Here is a 17,423-nt window from a genome sequence, read left to right on the forward strand (position 1 = left end):
ACAAAACACAAGAAAGATTATAGAAATGAAATTATTGCGATAGTAATTACTTCAGTGTACCTAAGATATTAATTAAAGAGGAATTAGTCACTTTAGTCAATGAGAAAGGAGTAGTCACTTTAGTTCATGAATGCAAAGAAATTGCAAAACAGTCACTTTTCTAAAGGTCTTTTTGGCACATCTTGTGCTGGGGAGATTACTATTGCAGTGTTAATATAATTCCATTTTTGCTTGTTTAAAAAAAATTTCAGGGACTAAAGTGACTAACAGAGTCTACATTCAGGGACTAAATTGACTAACAAAGTCTGCATTCAAGGACTAAATTGACTAACAGAGTCTACATTCATGAATTATTTTGCAATTTATCGTATTCAGGGACTAAAGGGACGACTCATTTTCTATTCAAGAACTAAAGTGCCTAACATCCCTTAATTTAAACTATCAACACTATTCCAATAGCTTGCGTATACTCTATCTCGTAATTGCTGTTCCCAGCTGATTTCTCTTTATATGAAATGGCCAAATGGGCTTATACTTCTCCACTCTCTTGTGTCGGTTTTGTCTGAAAAAATCACTGTTCAACCTTTTCCTCTCATTAAATAGTTAATTTGACGCACTCTATTCTTCTCTTTTCTGTTTTTATTTACAAGTACTACTATACTGCTACAATGGAGTTGGGAAGTGTACTCCATTTTCTCCAAGATAAGACCATTTTAATCACTGGTGCCACTGGCTTTCTTGCTAAAAGTATGAATGAGTACCCTCTAATTCCTCTATGTTTTTTCTTCTTCTACTTTATGTACCTTAAAGATGGTACTATAATATGTGCACTTATGTACTTGGCTTTGAATTTTTGACAGTTTTGTTGGAGAAGATATTGAGAGTTCAACCAAATGTTAAGAAGCTTTATCTTCTTTTAAGAGCTGCAGATACAAAATCTGCTTCTCATCGCTTTCACAATGAGGTATAAAATTGATAACTCAGTGCTTTCTGCCAGGCCAAATTTATATTTTGTACTTTCTTTCATTTTCTCTTTTGAAACAAAACATGTTTGCTGACTGCATGTAGTCATGGCATTTACTCTTCCCTTTGTATCCATTAGTATTAAGAAATTACTACGTCTATGGTTATTATCGGTGAAAGATGGACATTAATGTGTTCGTCTATCTGCTTTTCTACTGATCAAATATTTTTGGCGACACAAATTAAAATAAGCTCTTTAACAGTCTCAAATATTATTTCTATTTAAGTGGTGTTATTCATAGTTTAATGTGATTTAATTTTCTTTAATTAATAATTTAAATTCATATCATAATGGTGTTGTTTTTTTTAATGAGATTTGATATTTTTTATTAATTATTTAAGTCATAAATTAAAATGGATAAAATTGTAAATATAACGTAGTTTAACTCAAGGATAAAAATTGACATGAAAAAGGTATCACAAAATCATGTATTCCATTTATATAAAGGTATATATTATTATTATTATTATTATTATTATTATTATTATTATTATTATTATTATTATTATTATTATTATTATTATTATTATTATTATTATTATACAGTAATTTTTAAAAAAATTGGTAAAGCAGAAATTTTAATTAATAATAATCACACTAATAACCATTTTTTAACCGTTTCAGATGAGATTTGAATTTCATCTCTTGAAGTTTAATGTTTACATTCTTATTACTAAGCAAAGTCGATCATTCCCTCAAAAAAGCAAAGTTGACTTAACATGTTTAGAGGTCTAAATCAAATTTAATAATAAAACCTTTTTCATTTATTATAAAATATATATAGCACATGACTTATAAAAATAAAATAATTATGTTTGGCTAAGTTTTAGGTTCAAACCTAAGTCATAGAGGATATGAAATCCTCATCTTGACTGATTAAACCGGACAAACATTCATAACTAGCACATTATATTATTATATTATATATTTATAACTAAATTGATTTTTTTAGTCTAAACCTAAAAGTCTAATTTAAATTTGAATCTAAAATTTTCAGAACTAAAAGTCTAACTTAAATTTGAGAAAGAGAAATGTTAGGTGGAAATAAGTGTTTTTTTTTTTTTTTTTTTTTGAGGGAAGGTGGAAATAAGTTTTCTGATCAACACAATATTTATTTATTTATTTATTTTTGAAAGGAACGCCATATTTATATATGGTGTTGTTTTATACAGTGTCATAATACAATATCAACTTTTCTTTATTCATCGTACCAAATTACCATGCTAGCAATAGTTAGGCGTAAATGTATTTGGATGAACGTTTTCTAAGATTTTGGGATAGTAGGCTTTGTCCATGTCCACTTGGGATTGAGCTCTGGGTGCGGTTTTGCTGGTGTTGTTGTAGGTGGTGGGAGTCTTTTTTGTTTCCTTTTGTTTGTAGGGTGGGTTGTGTTCTTTTGTTTGCTTTTTTTGTTTTGTTTGGTTTCTAGCCCTATATATCATTTTGTTGTAGAAAAAAATAAGATGAACGTTTTGTTTTAGCCGATGACTAAGCCTTTATCTTTTGGAATATAAAGTGTACAATATGTTTGATATCACAATAGGTATGTCAGTATAGTGATTCACCCTTATTTTGCAAGCCAAGAATTAAACTATTAATGAATTGTAACTATTTTTTTTTTTTGAGGGAATGAATTGTAACTACTTGTTTGTCCCACAAATCATTTTCTATTTACCACATAATCCTTGTAATTACTTGTTTATCCCGTAGGCCATTTTCTATTTACCATATTATCCATGCATAGTTACCTATATTGCACTGTCGTGAAATTTCATTTCTTGCTTCTTTGTACTATTTAGCCTCGTAATCTCTCATTAACTCAAGTAGGCCCAATAATTTTAAGTGAGATTTAAAATAAATTTTAATATATGAGATCTTTTTAGTATGTATATCTAAAACTGAATAAATTCGAAGTTCAAACTTTAACCCTTATATATCAATGAAACTATATCAACAGAGGTAAATATTCTTCATAATATACGTGAAAATAAATAAACCAGCTTATATATTAACTAAGGTATTGTCTCATTTTTTTTCTATTTTTCTCAGTCATTGAAGCTAACTAAAGTATGTATTTTGTTATGTAGATAATAGGGAAGGACTTGTTTAAATGTCTAAAGGAAAAATTAGGGGCAAATTTTATTCCATTTCTTTCGGAAAAGTTGACTCTAGTACCAGGGGACATTTCTCTTGAAGACTTGGGATTGGAAGATTCTATTCTAAAGGAAGAAATTCTCAATCAAATAGATGTTATTGTTAATTTAGCTGCAAATACAAACTTTGATGAAAGGTACAAAAAATATCAGGCTTTTATTACTCTACCAAAGTAGATTTTTTTTATTCTTTCATTTTATTTAATATTCAATTTTACCTTTTGTTTTCACCTCTATGCAGGTATGATATATCTTTGGGCCTAAATACATTTGGGATTAAGAATATTATAAACTTTGCAAAAAAATGCAGTAAACTCAAGGTTCTTGTGCATGTATCAACAGGTCAGTACGTACTAAGTAATAAATTTATGTCAATATCAATCCCAAAAGTTAGGAAAAATATTAATTTGCCTTGCAATATTTTTATTTTGAAAGGGTCTCACAATAATTATTGTACCTTAACAAATTAATTTCAGCATATGTGTGTGGGGAGGGAGAAGGGCTCATATTAGAGAAACCATATCACTTGGGCCACTCCTTAAATGGTGTGAATGGATTAGATGTTGACGTAGAAGAGAAAGTGGTGCGAGACAAATTGTATGAGTTACAACAGCTGGGAGCAACAGAGGATGAAATTAAAATGGTCATGAAGAACTTGGGTATTAGCAGGTTTGTGAAATATTATTAAGATTTTTTATTTTTTATTTTTTATAATTATGGTCCATGTGATTGATGTTCAACTTTAATTAGCATGAAATCGTTTTCTTAATTCCAACATATATACAATCCAGTCTTCTATGGTCCATGTAGTTGATGTTCAACTTTAGTTAGCATGAAATCGTTTTCTTAATTTGTATGTGCCATGGGAAAAAACGTTATAGCAAATGTAACAAAAAAAGAAGGTTATTGCAAATCTATTATTGGAATGTTACATATTATGATTTTTATTTAGGATCACACAAATATGTGGGACTCTTGTTGTATCGATAAAATAAAAACAAGTGGTGGACTCTTATAAATGAAACGAACATTAGGAATTACTCCCTCCGGTCTCAAATATAAGAAAAGATTACTTTTTTAGATTCATTGAGTAGTTAATATCAGGCTTCTGAAATTATTATTAATTCATTATAAATAGAAGAAAGCAATTTAGGAATTCGAAAAAGTGTTTTTATGGGCCAAACAAAAAAACAATGCCTTAAACTCTACTAAACAATGTTTAGATATTTGGCACGTACACCACCTTAAATTTCAATTAATACTGGTTTATGTTTTTGGGACAACAATTTTAGTTTACTTTATGAACAATCAAATCAGGGCAAAATTATATGGATGGCCAAACACATACGTATTCACAAAGGCAATGGGAGAAATGCTTGTGGGGCAATTGAAGGGAAACTTGTCTGTTGTTATTGTTCGTCCAGCCATTGTCACTAGTACATTCAAAGAACCTTTCCCTGGTTGGTCTGAAGGTGTAAGGTATAATTTTCTTTTAGTTTAAATTTACTTTTAAAACTTAATCTCATTGTCTGTCTTGACCTTTCCTTTGGATGAATAATTTTGGTCACTTAATTATCTATTTTCATAAATTTTTGTATAAACTTTTTCTTTTCACAATTTAATCTTTATTTTAGATAGTCATATTTATTTTGGTCACTCAATAATTTTTCTGAATTTAGTAAAATAAATAAATTTCCTCGATTAAAAATTACTTAAAGCATCTTGTTTTTACCTAAAATATCTTCAATCAACTCAACAATCTATGTTTGTCACAATAAATTCAAAGTAAATTGGTGGTAGGTGAATTTGTTAATGTCTTGGCGGTCGGTTCCATTCGTCGTTATCAAAACCTAGGTCCAATGCTCGTCAACTCCCACACCTAATTTATTTTTTTACAATTTAATTTCGTGTCTATATGTGGATTCGCTGGATTGTGCTAGAGGTGCATAAGTTTTTGCTCTAGATTTTGATTTGTGGCCTATTTACCCATTAGGAAACGACCAAAATGAATTTATTCGATGACCAATATTATTCTCTTTAATTTTTTTTTTCTTTTCAATCAAGAGAACCAAATTTGAAAATTATTTCAAGGGAATTGCTAACAAGTGCCCTTATTTAAAGTAGAAATTTTATCTTAGAATTTGTGTATTCAACACATTGAAACATCAAAAAGCAATTTTTCCACTTGAAAGTTATCAATTGTTTCCATTTTTGAATCATTAACAAGGACTCTTGTTAGCGAAATCCTTATTTCAATCAAGTGCTACTATTAATTTTTATTTACCTAAAAATTTGAGGACCAACTTTAAATATTAATAGTAAGACTTGATTGAAAAAATACATACCTAACTTTTATTGATGTTTGTGCTTGTTATTTACAGGACTATTGATAGTTTAGCCGTAGCTTATGGGAAAGGAAAATTAACATGCTTCCTTGGAGATCTTAATGCAATTGTTGATGTGGTAAGGTTCTCCATGAAAATAATAGTATTTATTCCTAATTATATTTCTACATTAATTTTCTAGTCTCATCTTAAATACTACTCATTCAATAATCAGATACCAGCTGACATGGTGGTGAATTCAATACTAGTGGCCATTGTAGCTCATGCAAATCATCCTAATAACGATGCTATATATCATGTTGGTTCCTCTGTTAGAAAACCTCTTATGTATAGTGATCTTCAAGAATTTGGCTTTAGACATTTCACAGCAAAACCATGGATAAACAAAGATGGAAAGCCTGTTAAAGTTGGTAAAGTTACCGTGTTTAGCAACATGGACAGCTTCAGAAGATTCATGTTCATTCGCTACCTTCTTATGTTAAAGGTTTCTAGCTAGAGTCAATTCTATATCTTTATTTTTTATAATGACTTACATGGTTTTAAATTGCGGTCATAATTATGGGTCAAGTTATTATATTGTGGAAAAATACGGAAAGAATGCAACCTAATACACTCAAATTTGCAGTCGGATACCGTTATGAAGATCACAAAATCATTTATATTACGATTGCAGAATGTGATTTAAAGCCATGATCACTAATTCACCATCACTAATTTTTTTTCCTTTTTGAAATTTTTACAAGGATAAAAAGTAGTTAATTTGTCTCATATGTACTTTTTGTATTTGGTAGGGACTTGAGCTAGCTAATACTGCACTTTGCCAGTATTTCCAAGGGACATATCTTGATCTCAAAAGGAAGATCCAAATTGTTATGCGGTTGGTAGACCTCTACAAGCCTTACTTGTTCTTCAAGGGCGTGTAAGTATTATTAGAATGACTATATGCTTCATCTATGTTTTGAATCAAATATTTGACTATAAGCCTTACTTTTAAGTGGTGGCCATTTGTCATCTAACAAGTCAATTTCATAGAGTTGAGTTAGACCAACATAAATTTCAAGACAATAGTTAAGTTTGTTAAGAGTCTCATATTTAATGAGATATGACTTGAAAATATGTTAAAAAGTAAGAGGCATCCCTCACCATATAAGCCAATTTAGCAAGGATAGAATTTGACCCAAGTGGCATGTACCCAACCCAAATTATGAGATGATATCGGACATGAAAGTTAGCTTATAGCAGCAACAAATGATAAAAATTGACAATAGCTACTTAGAAAAGTTGGACAAAATGCGTTTCAAGAAGCCAATTTTATCCATAATTGATTGTTTACAAAATAGATTAATAATGTTTTTTTTCAATGTAAACAAATACGTTATTTGCAAGAAACTCATTGCCCATTTAATATGTTTATGATTATTGTCTTGATAATTTTTTATTGTTGAAAAAGTTATCTATAGTTGTTATTGAGACCGGAAGTTCCAAACCAATACAAATAAATCTATCAATCATGTAGTAATTTTTTAACTTTCTTATCTATGCTAATTTTCGGCAACTCAACTTATTTGGGGTAGCTCAATATAAATACATACCTGCCAACTCAAGAATAATATTGTTTTTGGGGTAGCCAAGGTTACCCCGTTCACATGAAGGGTTACACCCCTGATATCAGATACCATCCAAGATTCATTAGACTACCTGTTGTCATGTCACTCAGGGCATACTTCAGATGTCTAGTCTCGAACTATGAGACACATCCCTCGTCTTGCAAATTGATGTTTTTAAAGGTTCAATGATTTTGTACGAGTTGAGTTAAATCCAACAAGAATTCTAAAAACGTATATCTCAGATCCATTGGGTCACCTAGTATTAGGTGATAAATATGATTCATGTATTATCATTACAAGTCGGTTATGAGGAGTTGATTAATTAGGGTTAATTTAAATTGTAAGTAGTTAACTATTTATAATATTTGTCTAGGTATTAAAAGGTTATCTATCTTGAGCGACTATTATTTAAGCATATATTTGTAAGCTTAAACATATTGTTTGTGGCATGCAGATTTGATGACATGAATACAGAGAAGTTAAGAATGGCAGCAAGACAAGGTGCGGTGGAGACTGATTTGTTTTATTTTGATCCCAAGGTGATCAAATGGGATGATTATTTCTTGAACATTCACCTCCCTGGTGTGGTTAAATACATTCTAAAGTGATACCATATAAAACGATGACATACACATTTATGCTCGAAGAAGAGGAATGTTAACAATACTTTCGTCTGAGCACTCTCTATCATTTATTATTTTATTAGGTGAAATCAATGTATGTCCTGCCACTTTATATGAGTTTCATTTCTAAATTGTAAGTCTCACGTTAATTTAACCCAATTAAATAGCAAGTGCTAGAGAGAGTGTTCAAAATAGAATGTTATTAGCATTTCTCACTGGAAGAATGTTATTAAGTTCAAATTTGTGCCGGAAGAATTACATTAGTGTTATTTGTTGCTTGATGGTAGTCTAAATTGTGTTAGCAAGCTGCCAATTATGTTAATTTAAAAGGTTTGATCAATATTGATCAAGTGTATTATCAAATATCGTATATATGTTTATTTTCTCTTATATATAACTATCCATATATATACTATTTCAGCTTGGTTTGTTGGATAACATCAGTTTTTCTCTCATTATCCGTAAATCGCCATTCTTTCTGTGTGTTGTTAAAGTAGTAATCATATGTTATTCTACTATAATTCTATGAATGAAATCAACATTTAAGTAATCTAATATATATGCTGCTTTTTCATTCTAGATTTAAATGAATGAAGAAGTTGAATTGATCTCACTCTCGTTTAGAAATCCAGCTCCCTCCTTTTTACAAATATTCTTTTCCTTCAGTTCTAACTGTTTATTTTATTTTTTGTATTGTAGTAATAATATATTTTTTGGTAGTAGCTTGACGAAGAATGGAAATCTGAATGAGCTCTAAGATTTCAATCGTATTCGTTTGGTGTTTTTTACCGAAAATATGAATATTTTTCTTTTTAGACAATTTATTAGACATATTAACATAAATGTAACAGCTTTTTTGAAGAGAAACTTTTCTCTCTTTCCTCTTTTTTTTTTTTTATTTTTTTTTTTTTATTTTTTTTTTTTTTTTTTTATAGATTCATTTGCATCTCCAATGGAAGGTCCATTTCTTCCTTTGTGCTTTGAATTTTGATTTTGTGCTTGATTTAACGACTTGAAAAGCTTGCATACAATGTGTGGCAATCAGGGCCGTCCCTATGAAACTAGAGACTTGACTCTCATAGTAAAAATAGGCCTCTAATAAACGTACAATTTTTTTAAAAGATCAATCTTCTATTTAAATTGAAAATAACACTCGTATAATGATTATTAGCCACCGAAATCAAAATTAGCAATTATTTTTAGGCTTAATAGCAGTTTAGCCCCCTAACTTTTCCAAAGTTGCGATTTTGGCCCCCTACGAAAAAAAAAACTACAAAACCGCCCCCTAAGTTTTGCAACTGTGGCAGTTTTAGCCCCTAAGGCCAATTTTGACTGGGTCTACGCTGACGTGGCACCTTAAGTGAGGTGTCACGTGTTATTTTTTGGCCTTGGGGGGACAAAACTGCTACAGTTGCAAAACTTAGGGGGCGGTTTTGTAGTTTTTTTTCTTAGGAGGCCAAAATCGCAACTTCGTGAAAGTTAGGGGTCAAAAACTGCTATTAAGCCTTATTTTTACTAAGGACATGTTTTTTAACTTAGAAATAAAAACATGAAACACGATTTTTTACTTAGAAATTGAAACATGAAACATGTTTATTTTTCTTTTTTGAGTGGGGGTGGGGATATTGAGCAATAATTTTTTTCTTGAAGCCCATCACTTTAAGAGGCCCAACTCGGTTGAGCTCTTTGCACTCCCCAAAGAACGGTCCTGGTGCCAATAGGTTCACTCACACACACCAGATGAACCACCAAAACAAACTGTATATTACATCAATCTTTGCATTTTTTCTTTTTTTTGATAACGAAGCTGCCACCATTTTACTAAGGTTTTGACCTTACATGAACTATCAATTTGTTTCGTGTAGCAGCACAATCTATCAATACATAATACTCCATCCGTCCCTTATTAGATGACCTAGTTGACTCTGACACATATATCAATGCATATTTTTTATCTTTAATTATCTATTTAAAAAAATTATGAAAATTTAATATTTTGAAAATATTCATCGAGACGAATCCAACAACATCTTATATGACATTATTTATCTATGTATATTAGTATAAAAATACGGTCAAAGTATGTCAAATCAAAAGTGTACATTGTCAAACAGGTCATCTAATAAGGGACGGATAGAGTAATAAAGCAAGCTAAGTATTTTGACAAGTTTGACATTTGTCATCTTCTAAAAATGCTTGCTTCTTTTAAACTTGCTATTGTTGGTAATATTTCTCTAATTGCCTTTTAATTGTTTTTATTTATTTTATTTATGAATTATTGATTTTTAAAAAAAAATTTAGTATCAAGTTGGAAGGGTTTTTTATGGTATCTGAAGTAGTCAATCATGCGTGTTTTCAAGAATTTTTGAGACTAAGGTTGTGTTTGGTAACACGAATAAGCTAGCTTATAACTTGTTGAACCATGTTATAAACTTGTTTTGATATAATAAGATGTGTTTGGTAAAAAGTTTTTTCCACTAGCTTATAGCGTTTTTTGAGAAGCTATTTCAAGTAGCTTTTGAACTTATAACTGGTAGTTTTTTTATATTTTCTTCCAATTTTAACCCTATTGATTTAATTTAATTATTTTTTTAATAAAACAACCGCCACATTTTTTTAATAAAACAACCCTATAGCAGTTCATAGCTTATTTTTTAATAAAACAACCGCCACATTTTTTCCTTAAACAAAACTGCCATGCTTTATTTCATTTTTTAAAGAACGCTTTATATATATATATATATATATATATATATATATATATATATATATAATAGAGAAATGCTTTATATTTTGTTATAACTAGCCTACTGTACGTTGTAAAATTTTATATATTCTTGCTTACATTTTTTTCAACCTTCCTCTTATTTTTGGGATTCATAAAAGTAGATATCAATGAGCTTTTGCTCTCTTTTATACCCAAAAATAAAAAACGTAGAGATCAAAATTGTTAGTGAATTTTTTTTGGGGACTAAGACCAAAAGTTTGAATATTTATAGGGACCCAAAACATAGTTAACCATAAATTAAAATATTAAAAATATATACATTAGAAAAAAATGTGTGTCTATATATATATATATATATATATATATATATATATATATATATATATATAACTTAAAAAACATCTCCTTTTATGTCATTTTATACTTATTAGCCACTTCACCAGCTAATTTTATCAAACAATTCAATTTTAATAAACCAGGTTTTCCGCTATAAGCTATACATCAGCTATAAGCTAGCCTTTCAGCTATCAGCTAACTTATCAACTATCAGCTAGCTTATAACTTATTTTTACCAAACACACACTAACTGATTAATTATTTTTATTTTAATTAATTATGCGGACTACTTATAATGAGACGCATGAAGGGATTGTGAAACGGCAAAGCAACTGCGAACACATGGGTAGTGTAACACCCACGACGTGGCTTTCGATATCCCTCCAGTTGGATACGAAAGGTTCCCGCCAGTTGGAACGGGCACTATCCGTAAGGATGACTCCACGTTAATAAGAGGAACCGAATCACATCGGAATGAGAGGGATCCGGAGGCCGTGTAGGTATGGGACTACATGGTTGAAGGAAGGCTTATAAGAATTGTTAGGTACTACCCATATCAACAAGATGCATCTTCTTTTCGGTAGCTCATTCCATAAGAACTCCACAGTTAAGCGTGCTTGGCTTGGAGTAGTACTAGGATGGGTGACGTGACCTACCGGGAAGTTTCCCGGTAAGCATGTGAGTGAGGACAAAGCATGCTGAAAAGACTCATGTTGGTTTGTGGGGTTAGTCGGCAATCCTAAAAGCAGTCTGGGATGTTACAAATGATATCAGAGCAGACCTCTCCCAGTACGGTGTGGTTCGGGGACGAACCAGGCGGAAGCTGGTGGGCATGTAACACCCACGACGTGGCTTTCGATATCCCTCCAGTTGGATACGAAAGGTTCCCGCCAGTTGGAACGGGCACTATCCGTAATGATGACCCCACGTTAATAAGAGGAACCGAATCACATCGGAATGAGAGGGATCCGGAGGCCGTGTAGGTATGAGACTACATGGTTGAAGGAAGGCTTATAAGAATTGTTAGGTACTACCCATATCAACAAGATGCATCTTCTTTTCGGTAGCTCATTCCATAAGAACTCCACAGTTAAGCGTGCTTGGCTTGGAGTAGTACTAGGATGGGTGACGTGACCTACCGGGAAGTTTCCCGGTAAGCATGTGAGTGAGGACAAAGCATGCTGAAAAGACTCATGTTGGTTTGTGGGGTTAGTCGGCAATCCTAAAAGCAGTCTGGGATGTTACAGGTAGCCACATTCTTTCAAGTTGGTCAATTGTTTCATTTCGGGTCTGTTTGGTAAAAATAGCGGATAGCTGATAAGCTAGCTGATAGCTTATAGCTTATAGCTGATGACTGATAGCTGATAGCTTATAGCTGTTAGCTGATGACTTATAGCTGATAAGCTAATTGAAGTGTTTGGTAAAATTAGCGGTTCAATTAGCTGATAAGTGTAAAATGACATAAAAAGACATTATTAATTTATAACAAAATTAGCATCCATTAATATTTAAGTATTTAAAATTTGCTAATTTAAATTATTAATTTAATATATCTTTATTTTATATTTTAGTATTTATTTTCATTTCAGTATACTTTGTGAAAAAATAAATATAATGATAAAATATAACACAAAAGTAAATTATATAGACGTAAAAAATAACAATAAAACTATTTGTAAAAAAAAAACAATTAAACTAGACGCGAGTCTTTCTGAAAAAAAAAATAAAACTAGATGCGAGCAAGTTTAATATAATGGACACAATTTATGAGCAAAGAATTTAACAGAACAAAAAAAAAATTACGTCCTTCGAAAAAAATTAATGTAATTATATACAATTAAATGTCCTTAGAAAAATGTAAAATGAAATGTAACAGTAAAAACGAATATTTTTTTTTTTAAAAAAAGATCTTTCATTTGTGAGCATTTAAAACATAGATATTTTATTTAAAACTATAAGGGTAGAATTGGTTTTTAGAGAAAATAGCAAGGGTAAGGATGGAAGAAAAAATGATAAGCTATAAGCTATAAGCTCAAACGCTACTTGAAATAGCTTTTGAAAAATAGCTTATAAGCTCGTGAAATAAGCTATAAGCTCGTGGTAAAAGACCATTACCAAACAGAGTTTTTTTTGTCAAACGAACTTATAAGCTATAAGCTCATTTAGTGGGCTTACCAAACAGACCCGTTCATTTACCGAAAATTGTTTCATAAAACAAGACATGATGGAATTGGAAGTAGTAACTTTAAAATATTTTTGAACTCATAGTGATTTACTTCACTTTTTCCAATGTCTTGCAATATGGTGGTCTTATCTCTTCTTTCTTCTCCATTCTCACTCTCTGCCCTCTTTCAAATGCATTTCCATCTTATATTTACAAGCGCTCCTTGCTATATTCACAATCTATCTTTGCTTTTGAAATTTTGATTTCTACTTTTTTCTTCTGATTTTTTATTTTTTTGTTATTTATGTTTGACAAAGGCATGTTTGATCTACAGGAGCAGGTTTTAACTTTCATTTGAAAGGTTTTTCATTAAAGTAATGATATTTGAACAGCTATTTTGATACAACTTTTGGGACAACCTTGTTGTTATCTCTTCTCATTGGTCAAAAACAATAGAGAGAGAAAAAGGAAGAGAGAGAATAAGAAGATAATGTGAGTATGAGAGAGAAAGTTGTATAAAAGTTGTACAAAAGTGGTTGTACAAATATCATTTCTCTTTTCATTAACTTATTACCTTAGCAACTAATGTTTCTAAAGTTTATCACTTATCTAGAGATAAATATTTTTTATGTATTTTTTTTTCCTTCAGATTTCACATTTCAAGACGTAGATTTGTGATATGTTTGGTGAGAACGGTTAAGTCGCAACGGTTGTTGAGTATGCTCCGATGATCGGTAACGGTTTCCGGTGCGGCGGCAAAGCGTCTTTTGTGGTGGAACGAAAGGTGTCTGCAGGCACGTTAGCACTCCGACGATCAAGTCAGTAATGGAACTGAGAGAAAAGTCTTAGGAAATTTGTGAAAAGTGTTGTGTACCTTGATAAATTCAGTAATGGAACTGAGAGGAAGGTCTTAGCACCCCGACGAAAGGTGTATGCAGGCACGTTAGCACTCCGACGATCAAGGCAATTCCAATTGCTTATTTCTTAATTATAGTTAATGAAATTAACTATGAAACTTCGTAATTTTTAAATTTTCCTTCCGGTAACACTGCAATTATAACTAGGTTATCTTACCGCACATGTTGTTGTTAGCATTAATAAGGATTTCTAAATTTAGTTTCTTCAATCATAAGTAGACACCACATAATTGATTGTTTTCTAAGTTAATTCTAACAAAGACGAAGGGGGATTCAAGGATTCCCTAGTCGTCGTTAATCATTTGAATCACAAACCTAATCTTGCATTGGACAGGGCAATTAAACCCTACAAACCTATTCAAATATTTTTTAATTTCACCCTATAAAATTAGTTTTGCTAATTGCTAAGTTGAACGACAATCCTTGTAGAGAACAATAAACTTACTACTTTATTACTTTTTAAGATTTTGTGCACTTGTCAATTTCGTCCATCACAAACTGTCAATTATGAGTGTGTCTTGGCGCAGGGGCGCAAACCCTAAGGCGCAGGGGTGCATGAGGTAGTAGCAAATTCTTCCTCATGGGCAGGGGCGCATATGCCAGACATAGGGGTACATCGGGCAGCCTCTCCTATGCGATTTCTCACGTTTTCATCTCGTCTTCGATTGTTCTTCCGTCTGGAAACTCCTAGGAACTTGAAATGAATTTTCTTCACTTTGTATTGTCTTCAAAAACCTTCTAAGAACCATTGGTCTTCAAACTTCATATCCTTGATCCCTAACGTGATGACTTGATTTGTCGATTTACATGATTTCTCACTACAAAACACTCAAAACACCTATGGAGTTGCATGATTTAGGATAAAAGTGAATCATAACGACTCAAGTGAAAACAATACAGTATGTTCCTCAAACCATTGATAACTCCTCTAACTCTCATCTCATTTGTCTTCAAATGTAAAGAAAAGTACTAAAAACATAGCCAAAATATCACATGATGCTCCGTCCTCATTCTCCTATTCTTCACATGTCCAAGTAGCTATAATATCTGGCATACCTCTGTGTTGTCCTCAAGTATTAACTCGGTGATGAATTAAGGGCTAGATATTACGAGCATTTTCTCTCATTTGCAGACAATATCAACTGGTGAATCGATGCTTTTTGCATGTTTACTATGGAGTATATGGAAACAAAGAAATAACACAGTTTGCAATGACACGGTTGATGCATAACGTTTCGTGTTAGAGCGAACATCATCAATGTTGTTTGAATGGAAAGCAACATGTCAGGCCCTTAACACTCATGGCAATCAAGGTAACCCAACATGACCCATCAAATGGACCAAACCATATGTAGGAAGAATGAAATGTAACATTGACGCATCTTTTCCTAATCATGATAATAAGGTTGGTATAGGAGTTTGTATTAGGGATGAGTAATCCACTTTTGTTGTGGTGAAAACTTAATTGTTTCAGCCTACTTGTGATGCACGTAATGGATAAGCGTTGTGACTTCTATCGACACTCAAATGGGTTTCATGAGTTAAATTTAGGACCCATCAAATATGAACTTGGCTCAAAGAAGGTGATAGATAGTTTGATGTCCAGAAAACACGATGCAACAGAGTTTGAAGCTATTATTCAAAATTGTAAAACTAATCTGTTTAGTCAATATTATGAAAATTTTAGCGTTAAGTTTATATGGAGACTAGCAAATGAGGTCGTTCATAGTTTAAATAAGACGGCTACGTTATCAACTACTCCATCCGTTTCAAAATATAAGCAAAATTCACTTTTTAGGTTCATTCATTTAATGATGTATGTGGTTCATAATATGGACCACATACATCATTAAATGAATGAACCTAAAAAGTGAATTTTGCTTATATTTTGAAACGGAGGGAGTAGTTTTCAAATTTTGATTGATCCACGAAGAATGTATTAGACACATTTTAAGTAATGAAATGTTATTTTTTATTTTTTTTAGGATAAATAAATTTCGAAGTATTAACGTATGTCAAGTAGCTCTAAATCAATGGTTGTCAATCATGGGACCATGATGGACACATTGAAGCGTAAGACCATTATATTGTAACTGTCACCTCCAAACAAATGCCTAAATTAGGGTCTACATGGGAAAATGTTCCAAGTTTTGCGCGAGGTCGAGGATACATTAATTTTATCATTTTTCATGAAAATTAGGGTTTAATCGAAAAATTGCTTTTTTTGGATAGTTGTCCTATTCTTTGGTCGATCAGCAGGGCCTATTTAATTTGCCAGCATTTTCCCTTGAATCGATATACTCCCTCCGTCTCACAATAATAGTCGTTTAAGGTTTGTGCGCGGTAATTAAGGAAATGATTAATTGTGTTGATTTCAATGGTAAAATCAATATTATTTACTAATATACCCTTATTAATTGTAGTTAGTGGAGTAGTTAAGTTAGATGAAATTCAATAAATAAGGGTATGGTAGTGGAAAAAAGTAATAAATGATGCATTGGTATTCTAAAGTGACTATTATTTTGAGACAAGGAAAAAATGCTAAAGTGACAATTATTGTGAGACGGAGGGAGTACGTAAGTGTGTACACTTGGAGATTAATGATAGTGAATTATTGTCATATGCCCATTTGTTGGTTCACCCTAACAACACGTCAAATTTAAGAAGGTCTTATAATTTGACTTATATGATCGGTTGCTGCATGTTAATTGGTCGGTCATGAGAGTACTAAAATGCATTGATTTCCTTAATGTATAATATTGCCACCTATGACCTATGTTTACATTAATCCATTGCCACGTGTCCTTGCTTTTTTTCTTTGACACAACGTGTCCTTGTTTTCTTTATACCAAACATGTCCCTAGTTAGAAAGTTAAATACTACTATACTTTATGTCTAGATATTTTGAAGATCATGTAGTGTTTTATAAGTTTCTTACAATAATAGACCATAGAGCACCTTCAAATGAATGTCACTAAAGTAAACTGTATATGTACCTATAATTCTTTCTTAATTTTAAAGTTATTAGCACCTAGTACATTTTTTTAACTAGCTGCTTTAAAAATATCCAACAAACAACGGATTTTTTTTTTATGGTGGTCGCATATGTTATGCATTGTTTTTACCAACTGAGTTAAGCTCACGAGGATTAAACAACGGATATAATTACTGAATAAGACCTGTAAAAATGACCCTTAAAAAAAGACTGAAAATAAATTTGCCAAAAAAAAAAATCTACAAAAATTAAGAGTGAATGTCTTTAACTCTAAAGTATGTGTTAGCCAAAGTTGCCAAACATGTCTCTCAATAGAGATTTGGATTATATGCAATAAAAGTGTGCGTCAACGTCACTCGTTATTATACGTCTTAAAATTACTTGTTTTAGCCATATGATATAAATCTACATCTGAAATCATTTACAATTGATTTTCTTAGTGCATAATCTGAATGGTCTGATTTTCGATCAAGGATACAAAACCATATTTTACTACATATTGTTTTTACAACAGACAATCCAGGCTCGTCA

The 17,423-nt window shown here is 31.5% G+C and overlaps 1 protein-coding gene across 2 annotated transcripts; it reads left to right on the forward strand.

The window, feature by feature from the left end:
- Positions 1–541: 541 nt before the first annotated feature.
- On the forward strand, positions 542–8,190 carry LOC146930089 (fatty acyl-CoA reductase 3-like). Of its 2 annotated transcripts, XM_085701742.1 has the most exons (10): positions 542–747; positions 861–964; positions 3,112–3,314; positions 3,419–3,519; positions 3,654–3,846; positions 4,495–4,656; positions 5,559–5,640; positions 5,737–6,006; positions 6,314–6,441; positions 7,584–8,190. In XM_085701742.1, exons 1-10 carry the CDS (start codon positions 669–671, stop codon positions 7,735–7,737), a joined length of 1,476 nt encoding a protein of 491 aa, XP_085557868.1. In that variant the 5' UTR covers positions 542–668; the 3' UTR covers positions 7,738–8,190. The 2 variants fall into 2 exon arrangements, with proteins under 2 accessions (XP_085557868.1, XP_085557869.1); XM_085701743.1 differs by lacking the exon at positions 5,737–6,006.
- Positions 8,191–17,423: the final 9,233 nt, after the last annotated feature.

The sequence above is a fragment of the Medicago sativa genome, chromosome 4 (assembly GCF_051527215.1).
Source record: "Medicago sativa cultivar Bolivia chromosome 4, Bolivia_mono, whole genome shotgun sequence".
Taxonomy (NCBI): Eukaryota; Viridiplantae; Streptophyta; class Magnoliopsida; order Fabales; family Fabaceae; genus Medicago; species Medicago sativa.